The sequence below is a fragment of the Callorhinchus milii genome, unplaced genomic scaffold, assembly GCF_018977255.1.
Source record: "Callorhinchus milii isolate IMCB2004 unplaced genomic scaffold, IMCB_Cmil_1.0 Scaffold4, whole genome shotgun sequence".
Classification (NCBI taxonomy): Eukaryota; Metazoa; Chordata; class Chondrichthyes; order Chimaeriformes; family Callorhinchidae; genus Callorhinchus; species Callorhinchus milii.
The window spans coordinates 47,508,751-47,535,750 of record NW_024704745.1 but is presented as its reverse complement, the minus strand read 5'-3'; the positions used below and the strand labels follow the sequence as shown (position 1 = coordinate 47,535,750).

At 41.2% G+C, this 27,000-nt stretch overlaps 1 protein-coding gene across 1 annotated transcript in view; it reads left to right on the top strand.

Annotated features, from left to right (window-relative positions):
• The window catches only part of pcca (propionyl-CoA carboxylase subunit alpha), a 227,683-nt gene that overhangs the window by 140,838 nt on the left and 59,845 nt on the right, over window positions 1-27,000 (top strand). The window contains exons 17-19 of the mRNA XM_042334257.1: window positions 1,868-1,970; window positions 13,379-13,477; window positions 25,651-25,704. Of these exons, the coding sequence (XP_042190191.1) occupies window positions 1,868-1,970; window positions 13,379-13,477; window positions 25,651-25,704 (256 nt within the window). The remainder of the gene's footprint in view (window positions 1-1,867; window positions 1,971-13,378; window positions 13,478-25,650; window positions 25,705-27,000) is intronic.

Here is a 27,000-nt window from a genome sequence, read left to right as displayed (position 1 = left end):
CGATTGGTGAATCGCTTTCTGGGGGTAATAATCCTCCCCTCCCCATCAAAGAAAATCCACTGAATCCATGATTGTTTGTGGGACACTGGTGTGTGCAATTGGCTGCTACGTTTTGCCTACAAAGTAAACAATCAACTTTACAATATATTCTGTGAGGTGCTTTGAGATGTCTCGACGTGATAAGGCGCTATAATGCAAGGATTATTATTTATTATAGAATTGTTTCAGCTCTGTATTGGTGCACCTGAGATCTACAATAATCCAGGTTTTGGAGTTATCTATGATTTAACAATAACATGAATGTCCTTTAAATGGAGTTTCCGCTTGCATTGTGCTTTGTAATGTAATGGGGAGCTAAAAAGTGCTGCACAGAAAGCACCAAGATTTCTAGCATGTCACTGGCAGAAAACGTGCCTTGTCCAAAAAATGTGTGAAGAAGGAAACATTGTGTGCATCTCACTGCCTCATGAGACCTCAGATCCAAGGAGTTGTGTTGGAGCCTAGGTTTCATGTATTAGCATACATGAGGTTCTTCGATACATTTTCCGTTGTGAGTTGTTTTTTCTCAATGCACTGGGTGCCAGTAATATAACTGCCCTTGTGAGAAGCACTTTCAACCCTAGTAGCAATAATATGTTTTTTTTAATGTCCCTGCTTGAATACCATTCTGTCAATTATTATTTTACCTTTTCAGTTTACCAAGAACAATGATTGTAAATCTCTTTTAATGACAGTTTGCACAGATAAGTTTAATAATTACATTTCTTTTAAAATGCCAACAACATCCAGACAAAATGTTAATTTCTGATTTGCAACATAAAAAAATTGTACCAAGAACTGAAATGAATGACTAGAATAATTTTCTAATCAATGACTATTAACTACATATGAAGAAGAAATATAATTTTGCTTTATTGTAATATAAAGAGTTGACTGAAAATGCCTTGATCCACTGAGAATGTGTTCTTCAAATAGGACCTGAATTTGATTTGAGTGAAACACACCTTGAAAACCATAATGGAAATAATTGGTACATACAAACCATGCAATTTCTTAGCCATGTAACTTATTAACTCATTCAGAACTCTGCCGTCTGCATTCTCACCCGCACCAAACTCCGCTCCCCGATCACCCCAGTCCTTGCCAGACTGCACAGGCTGCCTATCCCAGAGAGGATCGACTTCAAGATCCTCACCCTCGTATTCAAGTCCCTGAACTCCTCTGCACCCCCCTACCTCTCTGACCTCCTCTCTCCTCAAAACAGCACCCTTCGTTCCTCCGAGTCTGGCCTCCTCCTTGTCACCGAGTCCTCCGCTCCACCCTCGGCGGCCGTGCCTTCAGCCACTATACCCCGAGGCTCTGGAACTGCCTTCCTCACTCCCTTCGTCTCGCTCCTTCCCTTCCCATATTCAGGTCTCTGCTGAAGACCTTTCTTTTCGACTGCGCCTTTGGTCACCTTCCCCACCCTCCCCCTGGCTCGGTCCCGGGATCCGAATCTGTAAAGCTCTCTGAGATGCCGTCCATCGTGGAAGGTGCTATATAAATCCAAGTTGTTGTTGTTGTTAATGTTTGAAATCAGTTTTTTTTCAGGAATATTGTTCTCATGGGAGAGTAGAATTTGTTTGGCAGGAGAGTGCTTTCAAGCTTACAGGGGTACTGATGGAAGGCGAACTGTACAATGTTATTTCACTTGTGCAGAAAATTTTAAAATGTACGTGGATAATAGTCAAGTATACAATAAGGCTTAAGGTTTAAGTGACACTTAATAATTTAATGCTCTTAATATATTCATGTGATCTGTGTTTATTGAGGAGCATGTCTTTTTCATCTTTTTGAAATAAAATGTTCTTTGTACTTTGGTCTGCAGGGTTCCTGCTGCTAAACAAGAACAGAAGAACTGGGAGCTGTCAGTGGAGATACATGATTCGGTGCATTCCGTTACTGTCTCAAAATCAGGGTCATCAAACATTGTGAGCTTTAAACCATATCTACGCCTTTCAAATCTGGTGTAAAGCTGTTGCCAACAAGCATAATTGATTGCCTTCAGTGTTGGTTTAATAGCAGTGCACAATGAAATGCAGGTTATTGCAGAAAAAATGTCAGTATTGGGATATGAAATGCAATATTTGATTCAGAAAGTTGTGACTCCTGTCTAGATGGATATGAGTCACACCAACCCTTTGAGAACTCTGCTCTGATGCAGGTTACTACAAGGGGTGTGATGTTTCCCGAAAGCCAGACACCCCGATAGGTGCTAAGAGTTTTTTGTTTGCCACTTGCTGTTGTGATATTGTATACTGGGTTTTCATCACAGTTGCGACTAATTTTAGCATAAAATATAGTTCTCTATGTTCAAATAAATGTAAACATACCATTCGTGTTGCTTTCGTGTGATACAAATCCTTTGGCTTTATGTATTCCATTGCGTCATTTGCAAAGCCCCTTTTAAAGTTTGTAATGGGAAAATTGGTTTAACAAGATAAAAATTACCTAAAAACTCCAACTAGCAAAATATAAAAGTGGCTAACTCAGGGCAGGATTTGTGTCACTGTGGCCAAATATTACTTGGGTAATTGACTTGACATGAGTTGAGAAAACTAATGTAGGAAACCTCTTTTAAGATGAGATTCACTCACATGGATTTAATTAGTGGGTCATGCTGCCAAGATGTCCATGTGCTGCTACAGATTTCTCATTTCAATCACCCATAACTAGAAATACCTCACATCAAATGCGTTTCTTCAAAGGAGGTTTTAGGGTTCAGAATTTTACTGGTGTTTTGATGTTTAATTCCTTTTTACACAACAAGCCCTTGTTTGCTCAACTGGTTTTATAGCAAAACCGTCTTTTTGGTTTGGTCTTGGAAGATACTCCTGTAACAATGCCAGCTATTTGTTCGTGTTTTACGTTTGTGGATTAGCTCAAAGCACCAAATGTTAAAAACAACCCATGCTGCCTCATTAATCTAGTTACTGTGAATATGAAAAATCATTCCTGTGTTCTGATGTTCACCACTTTATTTATGAATTGCAGAGTATATTTTCTTTCAAATACAAACAGAGAAACGTAGAGTTTTCAAGTTCTTAGTATTTTGAATTGAAGAACCTGCACATTTAGTTATGCAAAATCCCTACGTTTTGTTGAGCACCTTCAGTGCAAATTCTTCCTCATCAATGAATTGTTGTGACTGACTAGCCGAGCATCCTAATGGAGATGGAATACGATGGATTCGTTAGGTTGGAATTTTGCATATGTGCATATTATACATTTCTCCACAACCTTGATACATCAAAGGCCATTTTTTTGTATAATGCGTCTGTTATTTTATATTGTCGTTAACAGCCATTCAGTTCTGTTATGCACACTGAGGATAATTTCTTCAATGTACCTCAATTTAGTAATTCCAGTTCTTCATGATCTTTTTGAAAAGTTTACTGCAAATATTTAACGTGTTTCGTACAAATTCAATTCACGCATGCAACCTCAAATTTTAGTTTTAGAATCTGGTTTGTTATCATGTTAAAGAGATCCATTAAGATGAATATTTGTTGGTCTTGTCACCAGTTGTAATTGCCTCTAATTGCTGCCAATTTGTTATCAGAAGAATTATCTTCTGATCCTTTCTGAAGTGCCAAGAATTGCAATGTCACCCAACGTTGTCTAGGTTTATGGAATTTAAGGTCTTGTTCCAAGGCTCTCTACTTGAAATGGTGGAAAGTGATGTTGGGGTATGGCTAGGTACAACCAAGGCTTTAGAGTGCAGCAACAGTATGAGATGCAACAAGCTGATGTTCTAAGTCAGACCCAGGATCAAACTTGGACATCAAAAGACAATTTTCATCTAAACCTTTAGCTGAGTTTTATTTGCATTGCCTTGCTGGAACAGGGAGTAGATATTGTGCTCCTCTGGGATTCTCACATCCTCTTCCAGCAGTTCTCTAAACCTTTGATGCCAACTAGTGTCTGAAAAGCATTGCTGCCACCCAGTGGTTTGCTAAGAGAAACTCAACCCCAGCATTGGTCTCATTTGGTAGTACTCTTGCCTCTCTATTCCATGGCACTGCTGATGACAGCACAGCCAGCCTGGCTCGTCAGCAGAACCTGGAAGGGCAGAACCATCACTGGAGGTAGGGAGTCATCCCACTCAGCTCCTGTTAATCCTGCAAGCCAAAGCCCTAATGGGTAGGGCTTTCCTAGCTGGACAAGCAGTGGAAAAGCTTGCCAGATAACGATATTAATGGCAACCTATGCGATTTTAACTAGTTAGACGCCTGCAGTACCCCAACGCACACTTTGGGATCCCTAAGCCTTGGCTCTTGCCAACCTGTGCCTAATTCTGTAATGAGGTAAGCCGGATGTATCCCTCCAGGGAGAGTGCGCATTCCATTCTAACGATCTATCTCTGGGATTTCCATGTGTAGGTGGGATGCATGGAAATCTCAGCTTTGTTTGGATACTCTTAAGCATGGTGATGGTTTTCTGCATGTGTCAGACACCCAGCTGACCAAAATAAAATTATTCCGAAGGTTATGGATTCTAGTACTGTGTTAGGATTGAGCTCATGTTCAAATGCAGTTTTTTAGATTTTCAATGAAGCTTTAAACAGAATATCATCAAACCTCCTCTGAAATATTTGTTAGCCCTTACTCTTATGATATTGTGTGATTTTTCTTTGACTATCTTAATGACCTCTAAATTGGTCTTTTTTTAATTCACGTGGATCCTGCCTTTAGCCATAACTGCACTGGCCTTGGAGGATCTGACCAATTACAGAGTGGGGTGGAGATCTTAAACTTCTTCATTTTAAAGTTCAAGATCACGAGTAGGTGAAAGAGATGGCTTGGTGGCAACAGCATGTTCAAAGAGTTTGGTAAAGAATGAAAGGCAAGAGTGGATATTCATGAAAAATGAATAGTTGGACATCCTGTACCCTACTCTTTTGAACCTTAGTGGCACTCTTAGTAATATAGTACAGTTTGGTCTACTCATCCAGAATCTGGAGTTCTTTCAGTTTCCATGAACTTGTTTAATTCTATTTTAAAATTGTTTAGTTATCTTCACTGTGTTTTTCAATTCTTTTAAAAAACAAATTCTGACTGCTCAAGATTTGTTTCAGTACTATGAAATGTAATTCAATTCAAAATGGTAAGCTTTTAGAGTGGGAGTCAAGATGATCACTTGAATTTAAATGGTGCTGATGGAGTTTGTAAAGTTCTCATGAAACCACTGCAGCTAAATCGGTTTGGTCATGTCACTGATGTATTTCCTTTAATCCAAGATTTCTTCAGGTATACTTTGTTTTACTCCAAATTGGCCATGTTTCTTTTTCTGCATCCCTTAGTAGGAGACTGAATTGCCAGCATGAGTGTATATTGTGAGTGAGGTGAAATGGAAGATTTCTCTTGGGAGTGAACTTTGATGTGTCTTTTCTCACTTCCTCTCTTTGTATATCTATGTAAGTCAAGATCAAATTCAACGCATCCAATCCTTAACATGGTGATCGGAAGAGAAAATGTATTCTGGAGAGTGCATCTGCAGTCTCCCTCCTCATCTCTTGTTCTGATAACAGATTTCCTATTGTTATTGTGACTCTATATGGACCGAGCTATACACCTCCATACATCAATAGGCTCAAATTGCTAAACTCAGTCTGCTGTTCATCAGGGAATGTATTTCGGGAAAATCGATAGAAGACTGATCAGACAGCACCACAGTTGTGAGTTATATGAAGAAATTTCTTGGTCCATTTTCTCTAACCCACTAGAATACCCACTAAACAGAATGCCATGGGCCCCTCAATTCAACACCTTGCCAGAGACTCAGAATTTCTTGATTGATGGATTTCCAAATGACACACAATGGCCCAAGTTACCTCTGACAAGCAGTGTTTCTTGGGGTAGACCTCACGGCGACCTACCAGAACAAGAGGTTACAAAGGCTCTGATGCAGGAGTTAAGACAGCTGGACCGTAACCTTCAACTCAATGTTCCTCTGGAACAAAAACTTCCTGTATGCTTCCTTCTGTTTCCCCTCATTCCCCAGGGCCACTAGCAACATTTAGTCAGAGGAAACAACAGTGATTCTGGTAATTCCCCATCAGACAAAAGAAAAATTGGTTATTGGAACTTTTCACCCTGAGCATCAAACCTTTTTGAATTCCTTACAGACAGGATTTGTTAACATAGATAGAGAGTGAGATATGGCACATGACCCACAGAACCTCCAATTGACAGCATATTTCTTAAGAGGACTAGTGTAACCAAGCGGGGCTTCTTACCCCCAGCAATTAAAATGCTTGTGGTGTCTAGGAAAGCCTGCAACTTGAGACATACAATGCCAAAAGAAAGATGTTTACCCTCTGGCACTGAGACCACAATTGTACCTTCTGGGATGTGATATTTTACCCACCTTGTCGTACCTGCAAATGTTACTAGATCAGGGACTATTATCCAGTTTCCTGAGTGTGAAACAGCTGTAGAAGCTTATCACCTGCTGTTGGCAGAATCTCCACGTGGAGAACACCCTATGGTGCACAGATTCCTGAAAGGCACCTGGAAGCCATTCATTCGTTAGTTAAGTCCCACCTGGGACTTGAATTTGGTTCTGCATGAGCTGATGTCAAAACTGTTTGAAAACATGACTTTGTGTTATGTTAATTTTCTTACATTTAAAATGTCTTCTTTTGTCTTTCCCTCTTTTTGTGATAGAGTCAAAGTGAGCTGCCTGCTTTGGTGGCAAATTCACTGTAGCTTGTTTGCCATTTGAATGGAGTAGTTATTAAATGACTAATCCACTGGTGTTAAAGATAATGAAAGGGTTTGGGGAGGACAAATGGTGAGGAACTATTTCCGCTGATAAGTGATTTAAGGACAAGAGGGCATGAATTTAAGATTATAACTGGGAACTAAAAGGGGAAGTTAGGAAGGAAAACAATCTACCTCAGGGTTGTCAATGTGGAATGAATTGCCAGGAGTGGTTGTTAGAGCAAACTTGCTTGGGGGCATTTAAAATGGAATGAGGTAGCTACGTGCAGAATAAGGGTTTCATAGGGTACAGGGAATTGGGATTAGAATAGATGGCTTCATTGGAGGAGGAAATACTGACACTAATATAATGGGTTGAATAGCCTCCTGCAGTGTTATAGATTTCTGAGGTTCCATGACTTTTTTGCTGAAAATTGTTTTTGACTTTTTTTTAATCTCAGAAACCTCAGAGCCTAGTTTTTTTCTAACAATTCAATTTTTTTAATTGAAAGAAGTATTTCATCCGTAATTCCAAAACTTTAATCTTCTAACTAGAAAAAAAATTAATCAAACTGAGGAAATTAACACTTTAGGTTTACTTTTCAGAATGAGGATATTTGGTCCATCGTGGCTGTGCTAGTGCTAATCCCCATACTGGAATAAACTAATCCTGTTCCCCTGACTCATCGAAAACAGATTAACAAACTGATTAATAATATATAACAGCACAGAACAAGAAAATGTTGAATGACCTTTCAATCCTCCAATATACATTACCTTACATTTATTTATATTAAAATGACTTTGCTCTTCCTTTACCTATTTTCCTTGATTGATACAAATAATTTTAATGGCAGTAATTCCTCGTCAGAGCAGTAACCAGTAGCAAAAGGTTTCTCTCAAACCACATTTGCTTTTTAACCCCCTCCACCTTTATACACTTTATACACTTTGCTCTTGCAAATCTAAGAGACTCAGAGCGATGGAGAGATTCAGAGAGAGAAAGAAATGGAGAGACTGGGGGGTGGGGGAGAGATGTAGAGATTCGTTTAGTCTAGATGTAGGGAGCGTCTCAGAGCGCTTAACAAAATTGGACACTGAGCCAGGTGAGGGGGATGACCATAGGTACGGTTGAAGAGGTAGGTTTTCAGATCGGATTTAAAGAGTCCTGTAGCTCAGTGGTTAGAGCACTCGCTTTGCAAGCGAGAGACCTGAGTTCAATTCCAGGCAGGGCGAAACCTTGGGCAAGTTTCCTTACTCCATACGCCTAATAATAATCCCTCCAAAACCCAAAACAATAATAAATTGGTCATTTTCAATCTACGACTGTTTATGGGACATTGCTGTGCGCAATTGGCTGCCGCATTCGCCCACAAATATACAGTCAATTCACTTTACAGTGTGTTCTGTGAAGCGCTTTGGGACGTCCTCCCGACGTGAAAAGCGCTATATCAAATGCAAGGATTATTATTATTAAGAGGCAGAGAGAGTGTGGCGACTGAATACTGAACCATGGACCTGGAGGTGGATTTTGGATGAAATCTCTCACATTAGTTCCTTCAATGAAGGGAGTTTCTCCCTCCGGTGTCCTGGCCAACAATGCCGCAAATAAAATTGGTCACTCACTCCATGGCTGTTTGTAGGATATCGCTGTGTGCAAACTAGTTGCGGTATTCTGCTCACAAAATATACAGTCACTCCACTTTACAGTATAGCCTGTGAAACGCTTTGAGACGTCTCGGCGACATGATATGTTGCTATATCAAATGCAAGGATTATTATTCAGGGAGAGACACTTGGTGGGACTCAAGGTTGGGGGGAGAGACCTGGGAGACTTGTGGGACAAAGGGAGATGGAGAGACTTGAGGGAGAGACACAGATTGAGAGGGGGGTGGGTGGGGATGATGGCATGGGATGACGTTAAGAGAGAGAAGGACGGAAAGACTCGGGGTGGGGGAGAGATTGAGAGAGTTGGAAATACTTAGAGAGATGGTGAGACTTGAGGGAAAACAACAACAAGATTGCATTTATAGAGCGCCTTTCACATCGGGAGGACGTCCCAAGGCGCTGGACTGTTGGGTCGGGACCTGAGCAGGGGGGAAATGGTCAGGGTGAGGGGAGGTAGCCATGGAGCCAGGACACCGGAGGGAGGGGGTAGAGAGTTGAGGTGAAGACACGGTTGAAGAGAAAGGTCTTGAGACCGGCCTTAAAGGAGGAAAGGGAGGAAGCAAGGCGAAGGCACTGGGGGATGGAGTTCCAGAGCCTGGGGGCTGAGAGGCTGAAAGCCCGGCCACTGATGGTAGGGCATATAGGGCGGGGGGTATGGAGCAGACCGGAGCCAGAGGAACGGAGGGTACAGGCAAGTAAGTAGGGGAATAGTAGATCAGAGAGGTAGGAGGGAGCAAGGCCATGAATGGCCTTGTAGGTGAAGATGAGGATCTTGAATTCAATCCTCTGGGGGATGGGGAGCCAGTGGAGGCGAGCGAGGGTGGGAGTGATGTGGTCGCGAAGCCTGGTGCGGGACAGTACACGAGCTGCAGAGTTCTGAATGACCTGCAGCTTGTGGAGGGAGGTGCCGGGAAGGCCGGCGAGGAGAGAGTTCCCATAGTCCAGCCTTGAGGTGATAAAGGCGTGGACCAGAGTTTCAGCAGCGTGAGGGATGAGGTAGTGCTGTAGTCTGGCGATGTTCCGGAGGTGGTGGAAGGCAGTGCCAGTTGTGGCGCGGACGTGCGGAAGAAAGGACAGCTCAGGGTCGAACAGAACCCCGAGGTTCCTGACTGGCTTTGAGAGGGGGAGAGTGCAGCCTTGGATGCTGATGCTGTCAGCGCCTGAGGTGCGGAGGCGCTGACGTGAGCCAATCAGGAGGGCCTCAGTTTTGCGCACGTTGAGCTGAAGAAAGTTGTCTCTCGTCCAGGACTCGATGTCAGACAGGCAGGCTGTCAGGACATCGGTGGTCGTGGAGTTGAGGGTAGAGGAGGAAAGGTAGAGTTGGGTGTCATCCGCATACATGTGGAAGTTAACCCCATGTCTGCGGATGATGTCACCAAGGGGGAGCATATAGAGGGTGAAGAGGAGGGGACCGAGGACAGAGCCCTGAGGGACGCCACACGAGCAGTGCGGGGGCTGGAGGAAAAGCCGTTTGTGGAAACAAAATGAGACGGTGGGAGAGGTAGGACCTAAACCACTCAAGGACAGGGCCTTGAAGGTTGAGGTGGGAGGACAAGCGGTGGAGGAGGATAGAGTGGTCGACCGTATCGAATGCGGCCGATAGGTCGAGGAGGATAAGGAGGCAGAGGGAGCCCTGGTCACAGATAGCCAAGATGTCATTAGTGACCTTGACCAGGGCTGTTTCCGTGCTATGGGAGGCACGGAAACCCGACTGGAGGGGTTCAAATATAGAATGGGTGGAGAGGAAAGAACGCAGCTGGGAGGCGATGACTGTTTCGAGAACCTTGGACAGGAAGGGGAGGTTGGAGATGGGCCGGTAGCTTGATAGCTGCGTCGCATCAAGGGAGGGTTTTTTCAGTGTGGGAGTGATGGTGGCAGATTTTAGGGGAATGGGAACAGAGGAGAGGGACAGGGTAATGGTGTCTGTGAGAAGTGGGGCAAGAAGGTGAAGCTGGGAGATAAGGAGTGGAGTGGGGATGGGGTCCAGGGAGCAGGTGGTGGATTTCAAGGACAGGATGAGGTTGGTGACAGAGGGTGGGGAAACGGGTTCGAAGGTGTGTAGGGGAGGATGGGTAGGAGTCGGAGTGTGGGAGGGAAGGGGTGGGGGGTGGATGGATGTTGGAGGGGCAGTGACCACGGAGCGGATTCCCTTGATTTTGGATTCAAGGAAATCCAGCATCTCCTCGCCGTTGAAAGTTGGAGGAGATGACCTTGGCAGGGGGGATGGAGGAGTCGGGATGTGGTAGAGAACAGAAGCCTAGGATTGTTCTTCGCCTCCAGGATTATCCTGGAGTAGAAGGACGACTTGGCCGAGGCTAGAGTGGAACGGTAGGTTTTGAGGAGGTCCAGCCAGATTTGCCGGTGGACCGTTAGGCCAAATTTGAGGCAGGTGCATTCAATGGCCTGCACCTGGCTCTTCAGTGAGCGGAGGTCGGTGGTGAACTGGGGGAGGAGCGAGAGTAAGACACAGTGCGGGAGGTGATGGGGGCAAGAGTGTCGAGTGTGGAGGAGAGGGTGTTGTGGAGGAGGGTGAGAACAGAAGAGGGGTCAGTGAGGGATGAAGGCCAGAGGGAGAGGAGTTCAGTGGACTCCAAAGACAGCGGTTAGGGATTGTGGGGGTAACTTCTTCCAGGGGCGGTAGAAGATGGTGGTGGGTCTGGTGGAGGTAGGGAGGGGGGTGGACGTGGTGAAGGAGATGAAGTGGTGATCGGAGACGGCCTAGTTGGTAGTGGTGATATCCGAGACACTGAGGCCCCGGGTGGTCACCAAATCGAGTGGGTGGCCGTGAATGTGAAAAGATGATGAGACAGATGGACTCAGTGAGGAGAGACAGAGAGAAAGACTTAGAGAGAGGGAGATTTGGGTGGGAGTGGGGAGAGAAATAGAGACTCGATGTGGGAGGTGGGGAAGAGTGAGGAGAAAAACGTCAGAGAGTGGAAGAGAGTAGCAGAAAGATAGGACTGGCACAGGCTTGATATTATAAATCTTATTTATTTTTGTTTAACACTGTAATAAAATTGTGTTTTGCATTGACCAATTATCTACATTGTCTCCTTATCCACAATGAAACAGGTCCTAATTCCTTTGAGGTGATGGCCTGAACTTTTATGTTGCCAATGTCATGTTATGCTGTTTTTGGTTTAATCCTATTTGTGGGTCTAAAACTCAGCAATTTATTATAGAATTGCTTAATAATTACTTCAGTTTGCAAACAGGGCTTTTTACTGTAACTAGAAGTAATTCCTGGCGTCCTGTGGAAACTGTTCTGGAAGTAGATCAGCCAAGACAATAGGTGAAGGAGATGCTACAATTTGCTTCAGAACCCTGGGCGAGGGAAGGGATAACGTCTGACTACTATCACAAGCTGGAATGTGTTTGGACAACAACAGACTTGGCTGTGATGCCCATATGCATAAATAACCTGTTGGCACTCATTGTCTCACATATAAAGAGTTCCAGTTGACTGATGTACTGAAAAACTGGAGGTCACCATGGTATTATACATCAGTGTAAGTTCAAGCCTTCAGAAACAAAATAACTGCACCAAACACTCAAAGGTCAGGTAGAACATGAAAAGGTTCAGTCTGTCACAACAATGTACCTTAATTCCAATCTCAAATACCCCCATCCCCACTATGTGACATATTTCACTTTCTTGAGCCAACCTCTTTTATGACCCCTCTAGGATATATAATGGTTGTGCATTGAGGAACTTTGTAATCTGCCCTTAGAATAGAGCTGGTGGCAAAAAAATGTATTTGCATTAGTTTGTGAATGCCACATTATTTACCCCTTTGAGTGAGGCAGTCATTTTGTTCCGTATAGTTTTGTGTTGTTTATAAGACTCATAGGAAATCAGATTAAAACCATCCAAATAGATTCCACATGTGAATATTCTAGTTAACTGACCACTGAAGTTTTTATCCTGGCAATTTAACTTGATTTGAACCCAAACCCAAAGGTAAAGGGACAATGCCTATATGCTCACTGTCCTCTTGATTTTCAAAAATGACTTCTCTTTTAAGCTATAGAAAACATAGAAGAATCATTAATTACGGTTGTCCCAGCCAAGAGGTTTACAGTCTTCAAATGGTTCATTGTGTAGGAATGTGCTGGGCTACTTAGGAGAATAAGAGTTGATGTTGGAGGGGGGAGAAGCTTAGCTGTGCTAAAATAAATGCATGTCATAATCCAGTCAGCACTATGTGGGCTTGACATGCCACTGGAGAGGTTAACTATTCCAACTGATCAGTATAAAGTGTGACCTGTACCTGCTAAATTGTTGATATGACACTCCTAACGGCACTTTTGGCAAATAACCAAGGCAGTCTTAACATTGAGCCTTAGTACAGTAGTAAGCTTTTTCATTCAATTTCTATTGTGTCAAATAATTAGAGTATAGCTGTCTTACTAACAAAATTTATCAAATCATAGTAAAATTTCCAATGTAAACAATCTTCTGTAATTGCAAGATTGACCTGGTTTAAGATGTATAGTATTTTAGTAGAAACTTCTGGATGATTAAAATGAAGAATGCTAATTATGTTATAATTATTGATGCAGTGAAGAAATGCTCTGTATCCCTTAGAGGCCTGAATTATTATACACAAGCCCTAATGTGCAGGTTGAAATGTGTCAGAGGAATTTAAATTCAGCACTTGTTAAATTGCAGTAAATGTAGCATATCAAGATAGGTGTAAAAGTCGGATGACTATTTGTTACTTATTTTAAATTGCTTGAAACCTCCTTAACCAGAAGCAGCTGTTCTGAGGTCCGTTGCTGATCCCTAGAGATGATTTTGAATACAATGTTGTTGGGCCCTGTCTTTTATGGCAGGAGTAATAAACATGACAGGTTGTTGGGGGTACCATCTGCTTAAAATGGCTGCTGCATTGTTCACAGCATTGAACTTGAAATCTGTTTTCTGTCTGTCTTCATGGTAACAGTCTTGTTTGGTGTCACAACAGGTAGAGGTGGATGGAAAGACGCTGAATGTGACCAGTGAGTGGAACCTTGCTTCAGCCTTGTTGCCTGTCACCATTGATGGCACCCAAAGGACCATTCAGGTATGTTCAACCACAGTTCATTTATCTGACATTTTTTTTAAAAAAAAGAATATTACCCGTCAATTACGTTTCAGATGGGTTACTCAGAATTTGACTCTGAAATTGCAAAAGAAAATTCTATGTAAAAGTCCCACAGAATTTCTGCTACGGTTGTAGGACGTGAGAAATAAGATGACTGTGCTTAAAGCTTAACACATAAACCATCTTTTTGGCACTGTAGATAATGGTGCTTTTTCAGATAGTTGAATTTATAGCTTCAGTTAATGGGAAGTTCCAATTTTCTCTTCAGAGCCTGCTGAATCACATTGTAGTGCATTCTGGTACCTCGTCCAACTTTCTTTACTTTTGTGCCTCCTATCCCAGGAGGTGGTGAGTCCAAGTGTACTCCCATGTTACTGCATCCTGGGTGAGATTCCCTCACTCAGTGCAATTCAGGGATCAAACTTCCAGGTCTACATAGTTTGGAGCCACTCTGCACAGATACATTGCCAACTGAGTAATTTGGAGAGCTTCAAATTGAAAAAATATATTTTTGCTCTAATTTATATTTAGTAAGAATTAGATGTATGTCAGCCTGGTGCAGTGGTAGCATTATCTCCTGAGTCAGAAGGAGCCCCACTTGGGACATAGAATCACATAGTGTAAGATAGCACTCCAATGCAGTGCTGGGAGCATGTTGCATTGTTGAAGGTGCCGTCCTTCAGATGAGACGTTAACCTGATGTTTTGTTTGCCTGTTCAGACTGTGAAGACAGTTTTTCCCAGTGTCCTGGCCAATAATCCCCCAAAATAAAATTGGTCACTGATTCTATAGCAGTTAGTGGGACATTGCTGTACGCAACAAAATACAATCAATCCACCTTACAGTAGATCATGTGAAGTGTTTTGAGATGTCTCAATGATGTGATAAGACGCTATATCAAATGCCAAGATGATTATTATGTGAATTTGCCTTTGTGTGGTAGAAGACAAATGTACATATTGAAAAATTCACTGCTAAATTGATTTGAAGGAGAGATGATTCTTTGATCTGAGGTTTTGCTGAAACAGTACTTGGGAGTCCTCCACACCATTGTCTTTGAACTTGATATTGTGCCTTCTAACTCTGTTGAAATATTCAAAGTACTTCACAGGATTTTTCTTGTCAAGTGTAATGAGTATTAACCTCTGAGTTAGATGGTTGTGGATTAGATGTTCTTCATATGAGATGTTAGACGAATGCCCTATTTACATTTTTTTTGGGTCAGCTGGGTGTCTGACATATGTGGAAAACCATCACCGTGTTTAAGAGTAGCCAAGCTGAGATTTCCATGCATCTCGCCTACACATGGAAATCCCAGAGATAAATTGTTGGAATGGAAAGCACTCTCTCCCTGGAGGGATGCATCTTGTTTACCTAATTCCAGAAAATAAGAGGCACGGTTGGCAAGAGCCAAGGGACCCCAGAGTGTGCGTTGGGGTACTGCTGGAGCCTAACCAGCTAAAACTGCATAGCTTGCCATTGATATTGCTGTCTGGTAAGTTTTCCTGCAGCTTGTCCAGCTAGGACCACGCTACCCGTTGGGGCTTTGGCTTGCAGGGTTAACAGGAGCTGAGTGGGATGACTCCCTGCCCCCAGTGACTAGTCTGCCCTTCCAGGTCCTGCCAATGAGCCAGGCTGGATGTGTTGTTGTCAGCAGTGCCCTGGGATACTGCGGACCCGTCCGGTTCATGCATGGGACGACCGAGACTGCCACAGAGGGCTGGCTCAATTCCGACATTCCATTGGCAGGCATGTCCCTATTTACATGTTCAGATGGATTTTAAAGATCCTATGGCATTATTAGAAAAGAGAAGGGAGTTCCACTCAGTGTCCTGGCCAACAATCCCCCATTTAAAATTGGTCACACACTTCATGGCTGTTTGTGGGACATTGCTGTGCACAAATTGGCTGCTGCATCCACCTACAAAATACATAGTCACTATACAATAAATCTTGCAAAGCCCTTTGATAATCTTCTTGAAGTAAAAAGTACTATATCACATACAAAAATATTAGGTTTATTATTAGTGATTTTGCATTTGCAGGCGAAAGTACAATATAGTTGCTTAGCTAATTTAGTTTAAAATAAATTGTACAATTAAACTACATCTGTGACTTCACTGAGTAGTTAAATATAGCTATAGTTTATTTGACATTTACAGGCTATAATAAAAGCTTACTGATTTGAGTGGAAAATGGCCTTGAACTATTCAAAGCAATACTTAATTGCATTGAGGCTTTAATAAAAAGAATTCTTCAAAAATGTTAGCAATTAGCTTGTTTAATGTGCAGGGAAGAATTCTAATAGAATTATAATTATGAGGGATGTGACTGTCCAGGAAGTCCCTTAGTATTTATAGCCAATGTTGTTTCAATTTACCTTTGCAATAATGCAAGTGTTGCAATTGCTCTGGTGGCTACCTAGGTTGTATCCATAATAGCTTACTCTTCACTGACAATGCTGTTAATTGTAGATACAAATTTATTTTTGCAAGTATATTGAGGGTAGCCTGGATTTTTATCCACAATTTCACAACTTCCAAAAACAAAGAAGTTTATACGATTGCATCTAAGTCTTTAAAAATGCAAATAATTAAATGTTTGGTTCCCAAGCAAAAGTTACGTATGTACTGTATTCGGCAGGTATTATATGAGTTAGATGATAATATTTTATTTGAAAGTGGGGAGAAAATTTGATACCATCCGGCTCTGTGTGTTTGAATATAAAATTCTACAAGTTGAGGGTTGGAACTAAGATCATTAGACCATCGCTCAGTCTGATTGGAGCACATGTGATGCCAAGTCATCTTCAGTAGAGAAAAATCAGCATTTAACCTTTTTGTAATTAAAAACAAGAACAAGTCACTATGCAGTTTCTAATGACGTCATTACTTACAAATCTGGAGCAGCAACTAAATCAATTGATAATGAGTACTTGGGCCTGGGGGAATTGTTGCTGTGTTTGCAGGTGGCTAATAATTTAATAATCTGTTATCCTTGCTGTAAATAAATAGGCAAACAACTTTGTGCTGCAGTCTATTTGCAGCAATAACAAAAATGTAGACCAAAATTTAAAAAAAAACTCCCAGCCTTTGGAGTGACTCAGTTTTGAAAGTGCTGTTCTACCACTGGTAAACAGCATTGGATTCCTTTTTAACTGTTTATCAGACAGCCATTTTTTGTTCAAAGAATCATATGTGAGAAAGTGGCAAAGAATGTATAAATTAGTTTTTCTTTTTAATTAACTATCTTCTATGAAGGAGATTTGGGAGAACAACTCATTTACCTGCACCATTGTTGGAATAGTGTTTTAGGACCTTCATAACTCTGGGAATACTCCTTAAATTAGTTTTGTGAAAAACAAGCTATATATCTTTTCATCTAATTAATGCAAATGCTGCATATAACTTAACTTTTGGGAAGCTTGTACCCAATTGCAGGAAGTGGTGTGGTATTATCCTGGGAGGATAGTCTTGCGCCATTTGGGCTTCCCATCTACTACAGTAGAACTGCAATTCATGCAGAAAAATATTCTACGTTTAAAAATTTCAACCATTTTTTTTCAACAGTCTTAACATTTTTCAAGAATATTGGCTCTTCGTTAATGTTACATGAATTTTCGAAGCTCTGCTTCACTTGGGCTTAGCCAAGAGTGAAAGTGATATGGAGTTGGCATTGTAATTATAGTCGTTGCCTCACTTCACTCAATTAGAGACTTGTAATATCGCTTCTCTTTTGGGAGTCTGTGGTTTATTTTTTATTAAAGTGTGGATTTAGAGCATAACTGCAATACTTTCTTGACATTTATCATTTTTATTTTTCCACCAAAGAAGAGATTTGAGTCCATTCTAAAAGTAAAATAGCTCTTAAGCATAGAGAAATATTTCTAAGTACATATTCCACCATTTTACCAAAGATAATTATTCTCAATGGAATTAATTCTTATTTTTTTAGAAATATAGGTGATGAAATAAATGAGAGATTTATTTTAGCAGTACATAAAAGAGAAATGGATATAAAATAAAGAGAATATCTTGTTCTGTCGCATTCCCTAATTGTAGGATTTCAAAAAGCCTTGGTTTTCCTTTTGTCCACAACAATTGATATGCTCTCCACCTAGAAGCAGATGAACATGCATGAATCCTTAAAATCATTTTATAAAACAGTTCTGTGTGAATAGTACCTTTGTTTTGTTCCATGCCTCATTACCTTTACTCATCCTACACTGGTGGTAACTGTGCATTGGATGCTGTAGTATTGTGCTGATTGTAGCCTTTATGCATTTTACATTGAATAGGTCATTGGTACCCAACTAAGTGGAACTAATTTTAGATGGCAAAGCAAAAAAATTGGTGCAGTGTCACATGAAACCCTTTTCATTCAAAGAGAAACGTGAATAACCTGATTTGCCAATAAAGTAGAATTAGGGTGGTTCAGTTTTATATGCTGAAATAATGAGCTTTTTATAATCCCTTCAAGCAGCAAGAACTGGGGAATTCTTGTTGTATCACTGTCTGTAGACACTATTTTTCACAAAATTAACATAATGACAGTATTGTATTTTTAACAAACCAAAGCTGTAATTGCCTCTCATCAGATTCTGGGTTACTTTCTATGAGGGTACAACCTCCCTTTTGTTTTTCTCTCCTACTCTGGACTTCCCGTGCCATGTTCCATCTGAGGGCGGGCAAGAATTTGGCTCCCAGGCTCCCATCATTGCCACGCTGAACTGGCTGCTTAGAGCTGAACAACAGTGGCCAAGGATAGCTTTTGTTCCAATATATTGCGTCCACCTTGCCACACTGGCTGAAGTCTGCAACTAGCTTTTAGAAGATCATTAGCACAAACTCATCTCATATTTCAACCTACTCTGCTATCTCACCATCATCTTTTTTAGAATTGGTATATTGGGCTACATCTGTCTGTCCACTGAATCTACTTAGATATATGCCTCAGTATGTTTAAAAGTGCACACTTCTATACACAGGCATTCTGGATTAAAACTATATCGAATGGTCTCATTCTTCATTCTCTTTCCATTTTGAGTGTGAGTATACATGCATGTATATAAAGTATGACAAAATAAATATCTGTAAAGGGTATATGAAATTCCCCTTCTGTGTAAATCTGTCTGGCTTCCTTTGTGTCTGTACATTTCTCTCAGTTTGTCTGAATCTGTTTGTGTATATCTCTCATTCTGCACTCACATTCTGCACGTATATGTGTCTGTCTGTCCCTGCTGATTTTTCTGTAGCTTTCTGTATCTCCATTTTTGACTCAAGCGTGTGTGTGACTGCACAAATATATCTCCATTTCTACATCTGTGTGTTTACATTTTGTCAATTTGGTTAGTATACCTCAGTCTTTTGCTCACAGTAATATAGTAAATTGATTTGTACCTGAGCTTACTGTATGTAAAGTTGCCTATCTTGGCCATGCAAGCAGGGCCATTGTAGAACAGTAGTTAGAGACCAGCCTAGCAGGCCAAATATAGTCTGCAACTGACCTTATGAAGCAAGGGGCCTTCATTTCACATCAGGCGGCTTTACTCCAAATCCAAGTTGACTCAGGCCCATAAGAGGAAACAATACTTCCAGCCTGCAACATCTGACTGATTGTGGAATAAGCCAAGCATGAACTTGTCTCGCCGGCCTTCCCGCCACCTCCCTCCACAAGCTGCAGGTCATTCAGAACTCTGCAGCTCGTGTACTGTCCCACACCAGGCTTCGGGACCACATCATTCCCACCCTCGCTCGCCTCCACTGGCTCCCCATCCCGCAGAGGATCGAATTCAAGATCCTCATCCTCACCTACAAGGCCATTCACGGCCTTGCTCCCTCCTACCTCTCCAACCTACTATCCCCCTACCTACCTGCCCGTACCCTCCGTTCCTCCGGCTCCGGTCTGCTCCACATCCCCCGCCCCAACCGCCCTACCATCGGTGGTCGGGCCTTCAGCCTCTCAGCCCCCAGGCTCTGGAACTCCATCCCCCAGTGCCTTCGCCGCCTCCTCCCTTTCCTCCTTCAAGGCCGGTCTCAAGACCTTTCTCTTTGACCGTGCCTTCAGCTCCCCTCTCGACTCTCTTCCCCCTCCTCGCTCCCTCCCTTCCCTCCCCTCACCCTGACCATTTCCCCCCTCCTCGCTCCCTCCCTTCCCTCCCCTCACCCTGACCATTTCCCCCCTGCTCGGGTCATGACCCAACTGTGCTGCGCCTTGGGACGTCCTCCTGACGTGAAAGGCGCTTTATAAATGGAATCATGTTGTTGTTGTTGTTGTTGTTGTCTTGTGTTTGAGAAAGCTTGCCAGTCAGGACAGTGTTTCACTTCTAAATATTCCCTAAATTCATAGGTGTAATTCACAGCACAGTCATGAGTATCTGAACCAAATGAGTTTGTGGCCAACAAGGCACATAAACTGTTGCTTTTGTAACAGTTACTTGCACTTAAATCATGTTTTTTCAGGTAGACTGAATGTTTCAAATAACTTAAATAAAATTAAGAAGATTATACAGCACTGAAACAGTGTTTATGCTCCACATAACCCTCCACCCATCTTAATTTGCTCCCACTATTTCCCCCCCCCCACCACCCTCTTAATCCCTTTTAGCCTTGTGTGTGTATCAAGTCTTTTGAGTCTTTTGGCAACTTAAAATCAAATCGTTCTTTCTCCAAGTACAACTTGTTCTTTGGAATTCAACATGTTCCCTTTGTACCTTTCAGAATGGAATTATTTTTGATTTTGATGTGGAATTAAGGATGCCTGTAACTCCCTCTAAATACATGTGTTTCTATATAGGTAACCTAACCTGCAAATTTTGCACAAGCGTTGTTTACACAAATTAAATATCAATGTTGCTATTTCAGAATCACTACCAGACATATTTAAAGAAAAAAAATCTGCTTTAATGAAAGGGCACAGCTGCTTTCTTTTAGGTATAGTCTAACTAGAATGCATTTTACTTGGCATTTTAATGTTAATTTCTTTTGTTCATCTGTGTTTGAGACTCTTGGCACTTTAAAATCAAATAGATCTTTCTCCAAGTACAACTTGTACTTTGGTATCCAACTTATTCTCTTTGCACTTTTCAGCATGCAGATACTCCATAATGGTAATGATTTAGTGGTAAAATCCCAAAATGTTAACAATGTAAACTGTTAATAAAACAAACTTGAATATGCTTAAATTGGTGTAAATACCACCCCCAACCTTTGCTCATTATAATTCTTCATTTGTTAAACTAGAAAAGATTATTGGGGAAAAATTCTATCGGGTCAGATTCACACTTTGTGTATCATTTCGGAGCATGCAGAAAATCAGTTGCAAAATTAAGACTGTTTTTAAAAAAATTGCTGAATTCTGAATGCTGTAAAATCCAACAAAATAAAGTATATCTAGGCCCAGGTGGAATTCTGTCCACATATGTTTTATTTATAGTAGACTTAGCTCCCTATGTCTTGTCCTTTCCTTTCACGTGAAAGGCGCTATGTAAATGTAAAGTTGTTGTCGTTGAAGATGTTTGCCTCCTTTTTCTTTCTATCGGGGTACTGTTATATGGGTGTTTGGTGCCTACTATTACCTTGCCGAAGTGACATTATTCATGTGTGCACCTTGAAATGAGTGTTGGACAGGTTTCCGACTACCGGAGCATTACATCCTGTCCCTGTGATCTTAGTTTTGAGACAGTTGTCTTAAAATTTAAGAATGCAGAATTTTTTAAAATTCTTAACTTCATTCTTGTATTGGTAGCCTGTATTCTGTAGTTCTTCAAGAACAACAGCTTGAACTTATACAACCTTATATAACGTTTCGCCCACAAAATATACAGTCAGTTCACTTTACAGTATATTCCGTGAAGCGCTTTGAGATGTCTTAAAGATGTGATAAGGTGCTACATCAAATGCAAGGATTATTATTATTTTATGCAGGAGAATGTCTCAAAGCTTTTTACAGAGAGTGTGCAATACCAAGCAGCGTAAGAAGAAGGGGAAAGTGACTGAAAGCATGGCTGAAGGAGTCAGTTTTTAGAAAAGGTTTGAAGACAACCAGAGAGCGAGGCAGAGAGATTTATGGGGTATGTTTCAGATTGAGGGCATTAAGGCTGGGAAGGTGTTGAGGGATTTGAAGATCAGAAATCTATGCACTGGACTGTGAGGAATTTTGGGCCTCAGATATCCATGCACTAATACTTTCCAGCAGGGATTTCTGGATAGAGATCAGGAGCAGAAACCCTGGATGATTTCGCCTTAGAATTATTGAAGGCAACTGGTGAGTTCTTACTGCAGCCTGGGGAGGAAGTTAATAATTCTGATTTCCAAATGAATAAGTCTAAATTCCACCTAGGTTTAGACTTGCTCTGTTTTCTTACCATTTCAGAAGATGCAAAATTTGTCAAATTCCTAATTTTGAAGCAGGGTTTCTGTAACTCTTTTTTTAAACAAACTGCACTTGGAAATTGTCTTGTCAGCTTTCTGAGTTAGATAATTGTAGAATGTTTATAGCACAGAGGGAGACCATTTGGACCGTTATGTTGGTGCTATTTGCTCAAATGTCATTCCACCTCTATTTCCCCACGCACTCTAAATTATTTTCCTCCTGTGTTTGCCCCAATTTCTTTTTAATATTGTTATTGACTCAGTTTCAGTAGCATTTGTGGTAAAACGTTCCATATTCTAATAAATCTCTGTGTGTGTGTAAAAAAAAGTCTTTCTATATGTGTCCTGTAAAACCAATTCATACTTTGGAAAATCTTTATTATATTCCCCTTAATTTCTAAACTTTTAAAGAAACAATGTTTTGAGGAAGTGTTTGTATTTTTAAACAGTTTGCAAGACCACATTTTGAAGTGCAGCCTAACCAGCCCAACAAGAAAAAACAAAAAACTTTTTCCATTAAGTAATTGACTATAAATATAACATAATCATATTACTGTGGAGTTAAGCTATTTGATCTCAGCACGTCTAGTCCTACAAAAGGCGTTTGGAATTTTATGGTCGAAAGTGTAAAGGACATCACTAGGTGAAATGCTGCAATAACAACTTTCCTGCACAGTGATGGCCCATGCCACTGAACTTTACAAAGAAAATTTGTTGAATTAATTCTTGCTGTTTAAATAGTCTCAGTAAAATTGACCACAGAATAAAATAATAAAGATGAAAATATTTTGATCGTGTTCTCTGCTGTGTGCCTCTTGAGTGAACAGCACTTTGTTAATTTATTTTGGCACAGATACACTACATCATAAGGAGCTTGTACTTTGTTCCATTCGGCACTTTCAGAAGCTGGTTATGTTCATACTTAGTTGTGGGAAAAAGTGGATTTTCACTGCTTCCTATGTTGAAGCAGCCTGCAAGTAATGAGTTATAATGGATTCGCCATATATCAAACGATTGTATTTTAGTGCGTGAAAATTGCATAGCATTGTTTTTATTAGCGTGTGTTGGAATGGAATCACCCACTGGAATAATGATGGCATTATTCTGGTTATCACATGAACATATTAAATAATTGTAATCTGGTTTAATGAAGAGCAATTAAAGAATTTTAGGAACTGTAGTGTTTACCAAACAAGTATACATGGGCTCCAATGTTTGTAATCCGAATGTGAGAGTTTAGAGCCATTGTACACCGTGATTTGTGTGCTCATTTTATAAAGTGCTTGCATTTTGTATTAGGGTTGGACCAACAATGCATTGAGTCGCACTGTGTTCGAATGCGGTTTTGCTGACACATAGGTATGGGAAGGTAGCTGGTGGACGGCAACTGTTTCTCCATAGTACCATAGGGAGGCAAAATCGGCAGGAGGATTGTGCCAGGATGCGATCAACCAGAGTGCCATTGGGAAACCTGCTCTTGGCTGCTGTTGCTATTTTCTTTGGGAGGTGATGAGGGAGAAAAGAAAGGAAGTTGCGTGAGGAGTTTATTTTTAAAAATTTGGTACATTTAATATGAAAAATAATTTATTACTGTGTTGCTATCAAATGCTTTATGTTCCTTGAAGCTCTGATATTTCGAAAAGGAGAGCCGACGGGCCTATGTCCAGGAATTGTTACACTGATTGTTCAGTGTTTTGAGATGCAGGATTCTGTCACTGAAAATAAAATCCATGACTGTCTGTGGGCCACTGCTGTCCTCAATTGGATGCCGCGTTTCGTCCACAGAAACATTTCTCGCAATGGAAGGAGGTGTGCAGCGGTGTCCCCCAGGGATTGGTATTGGGACCACTGCTCTTTCTAATATATATTAATGATCTGGACTTGGGCATAGGGAGCACTATTTCCAAGTTTGCAGATGATACCAAGTTAGGTAGGGTAGTAACCAGTGAAGAAGATTGTGACGGACTGCAGGCAGACATACACAGAATGGTGGAATGGGCTGACATGTGGCAGATGGATTTCAATGTAGATAAGTGTGAGGTGATACACTTAGGTAGTAAAAATGATAGGAGGCAATATAGGCTTGGTAGCTCAATCTTAAGGGGGGTGAACGTACAGAGAGATCTGGGCGTTCAAGTAAGCGATTCATTGAAGGTGGCAGAGCAGGTAGATAGGGCAGTAAAAAGGGCATTTGGTGTACTGAGCTTCATTAGTAGGGGCATAGATTATAAGAGTAGGGAGGTTATGCTTAATCTGTACAAAACACTGGTTAGGCCTCAGCTGGAGTACTGCGTCCAGTTCTGGGCACCTTACCTCAGGAAGGATATTAAGGCACTGGAAAGGGTGCAGAGGAGATCACGAGAATGATACCAGGAATGGGGAACCTCAGCTATGAGGACAGGCTGGAGAAGTTAGGACTTTTCCCATTAGAGCAGAGAAGGTTATGCGGGAACCTGATAGAGATATTCAAGATCATGAAAGGTTTCGACAGGCTAGATAAGGAAAAGCTGTTTCCGCTGATAGGTGTGTCTGTGACTCGTGATCACAGTCTTAAGATATCTACCAAAAGAAGCAGAGGGGAGGTTAGAAGAATTTTTTTCACTCAGCGAGTTGTTCGAATTTGGAATGATCTGCCTGAAAGGGCAGTGAAGTCCGATTCGATAACAGCTTTTAAGAGAGAACTGGATAGGTATCTGGGGAAGACGGGTTTGCAGGGTTATGGGGAGAAAGCTGGTGAGTGGGGTTAATAAAAGTCAGTTGCTCTGTCAAAGAGCCGGCACAGACTCGATGGGCCGAATGGCCTCCTTCTGTGCCGTAACATTCTAACATTCAAGAATACAGTCAATTAATTTTACCGTATATTCTGTGAAGATACAGAATATACAGATGCAGAAGATGTGATAAAGTGCTATATCAAATGCAAGAATTATTATTTTATTTATTATTAAATCAGAAAATACTGTTCATTGAGCAGAAACCTTGTTATGCCTGTTTACTTGCAGAAGGTGCATTCTCACTGTATTTGTCTCTCATGTTTGTTAACTGAATGATCCATATCATCACAACCTGGATGTATAAAAGGATTGTTTATTATTTTCAGGTTATTTATCATTTAAACTTTTAAATAGTTGCTGTTCAATGAGTAGGATAAAGATTAATTCCCTCACATTTTCCAAGCCTGCATCAGATTTGTTCCAGCAATAATGTGGAGTCCTGTAGCTCAGTGGTTAGAGCACTTGCTTTACAAGCGAGAGACCTGAGTTCAATTCCAGGCAGAGCGAAACCTTGGGCAAGTTTTCTTACTCCACACACCTAATAATAAACCCTCCAAAACCCAAAAAAAAAAAAAAATTGTTCATTTTCAATCTACGATTGTTTGTGGGACATTGCTGTGCGCAATTGGCTGCCGCGTTCACCCACAAATATAGTCAATTCACTTTACAGTGTGTTCTGTGAAGCGCTTTGGGACGTCCTCCAGACGTGAAAAGCGCTATATCAAATGCAAGGATTATTATTATTATTATTATTACTTTAGTTTACGTTACATAATGTTCTCTTGTAGATAGTTAAATAAATAATCTGTCTTTGACTGTTAACCTATTGTTTTTCAGCAAAAACACTACACCTGTTCATAACGGGAGCTACTTGTGTCCAGCATGAAATGATTTTGACAAAATCGTTTAGTTTGCCAAACAATAATTGATATTTTACCCTTTGCAAGATGCTTGCATGCACTTGAACGATGTATTCTGACATTATTTTGCTTCGATTTTCTTTCAGTGCCTTTCTCGAGATGCAGCAGGAAATATGAAAATTCAATACCTGGGCACGGTGGTAAGAAAAACACCTCTTATTTAAAGCCTTTTTTGTCTAACTAATGACTATTCTCAGATGGGGTGGAGGTATGCAGGATCTCCTCTTGGAGCTGAACTGGCTCTAAGGTGCCATGCATGACAATGGAATGTCAGAATCAATCCCACCCTCAGTGGTGGTCTCGGTTGAATAGTTCCTGAGTCGGGATGCTTCGCAGTATTATAGGGCACTGCTCATGACAGCACAGCCAGTCAGACTCATTGGCAGGATCTGGAAGGGCAGATCAGTCACTGTGGAATGGATTCTTTCCACTAAGCTGCTGTTAGCCCTGCAAGCCAAAGCCCTAATGGGTAGGGAGGTCCCAGCTACCAAGTTGCAGGAAAGCTTACCAGACAGTGTTTTCAATGGCAAGCTAAGCAATTTTAGTTGGTTAGACCAGCAGTATCCCATTGCACACTCTGGGTCCCAAGCCTTGGCTACTACCAACCTGTGGCTAATACTCTACGGAGAGAGTGCACATTCCACTCCAACAAATATCTCAGGAATTTCCATGTATAGGTTTGAAATGAACCTCTTAAGCATGATGATTGGTTTCCGCGTGTGTCAGAAACCCAGCTGGTGGATTAATAAACCCGTATTTTTCACAATCAACACAACTCAAACTATATTTGAATTTACACATAAATCAATTATAATTTATGTCTCTAATACTTAACCGCCGCATATGTTTGTCTAATTCTCTCCTACCTCCCATTGGTGTATCAGCCTAGCTACACTCGCCTCTGAATCAGAAGGATGTGGGTTCAAACCGCACGTTGGGACTTAGAATCACATGGTCCAAACTGACCCTCCAATGTAGATGCCCTGATGACAGCTCAAACTATATTTGAATTATTTCTACCGATTCACGTAGAGAAATGATTTATACCTCTTCGGAAAGGTCTTGCTTTGGGAAGTGTCATGGGTATATTTTCCTAACGTTGATGAAGTATGACCTAAACAAGCTTATCACACATGTATGGAAGTTTTGCTTAAGGTGTACCCACAGTATTTATGGCATGGTTTGTGAGTGGTATCACCAAAATCTACATTCCATATTGGATCCTTTGGTTGCAAGCGAAGCTGCAACGAATACAGCTTCTATCTAATAAGCTCAGTATTTTGGGGACTACGAAAATGATTACTTGAACAAGTCTATTTTGCCCACAATTATACGGTTAATTCACTTTACAGCCTATTCTGTGAAGCGCTTTGAGACGTCGAGAAGACGTGAAAAGCGCTGTATCAAATGCAAGGATTGTTGTTATTATTTAGAAT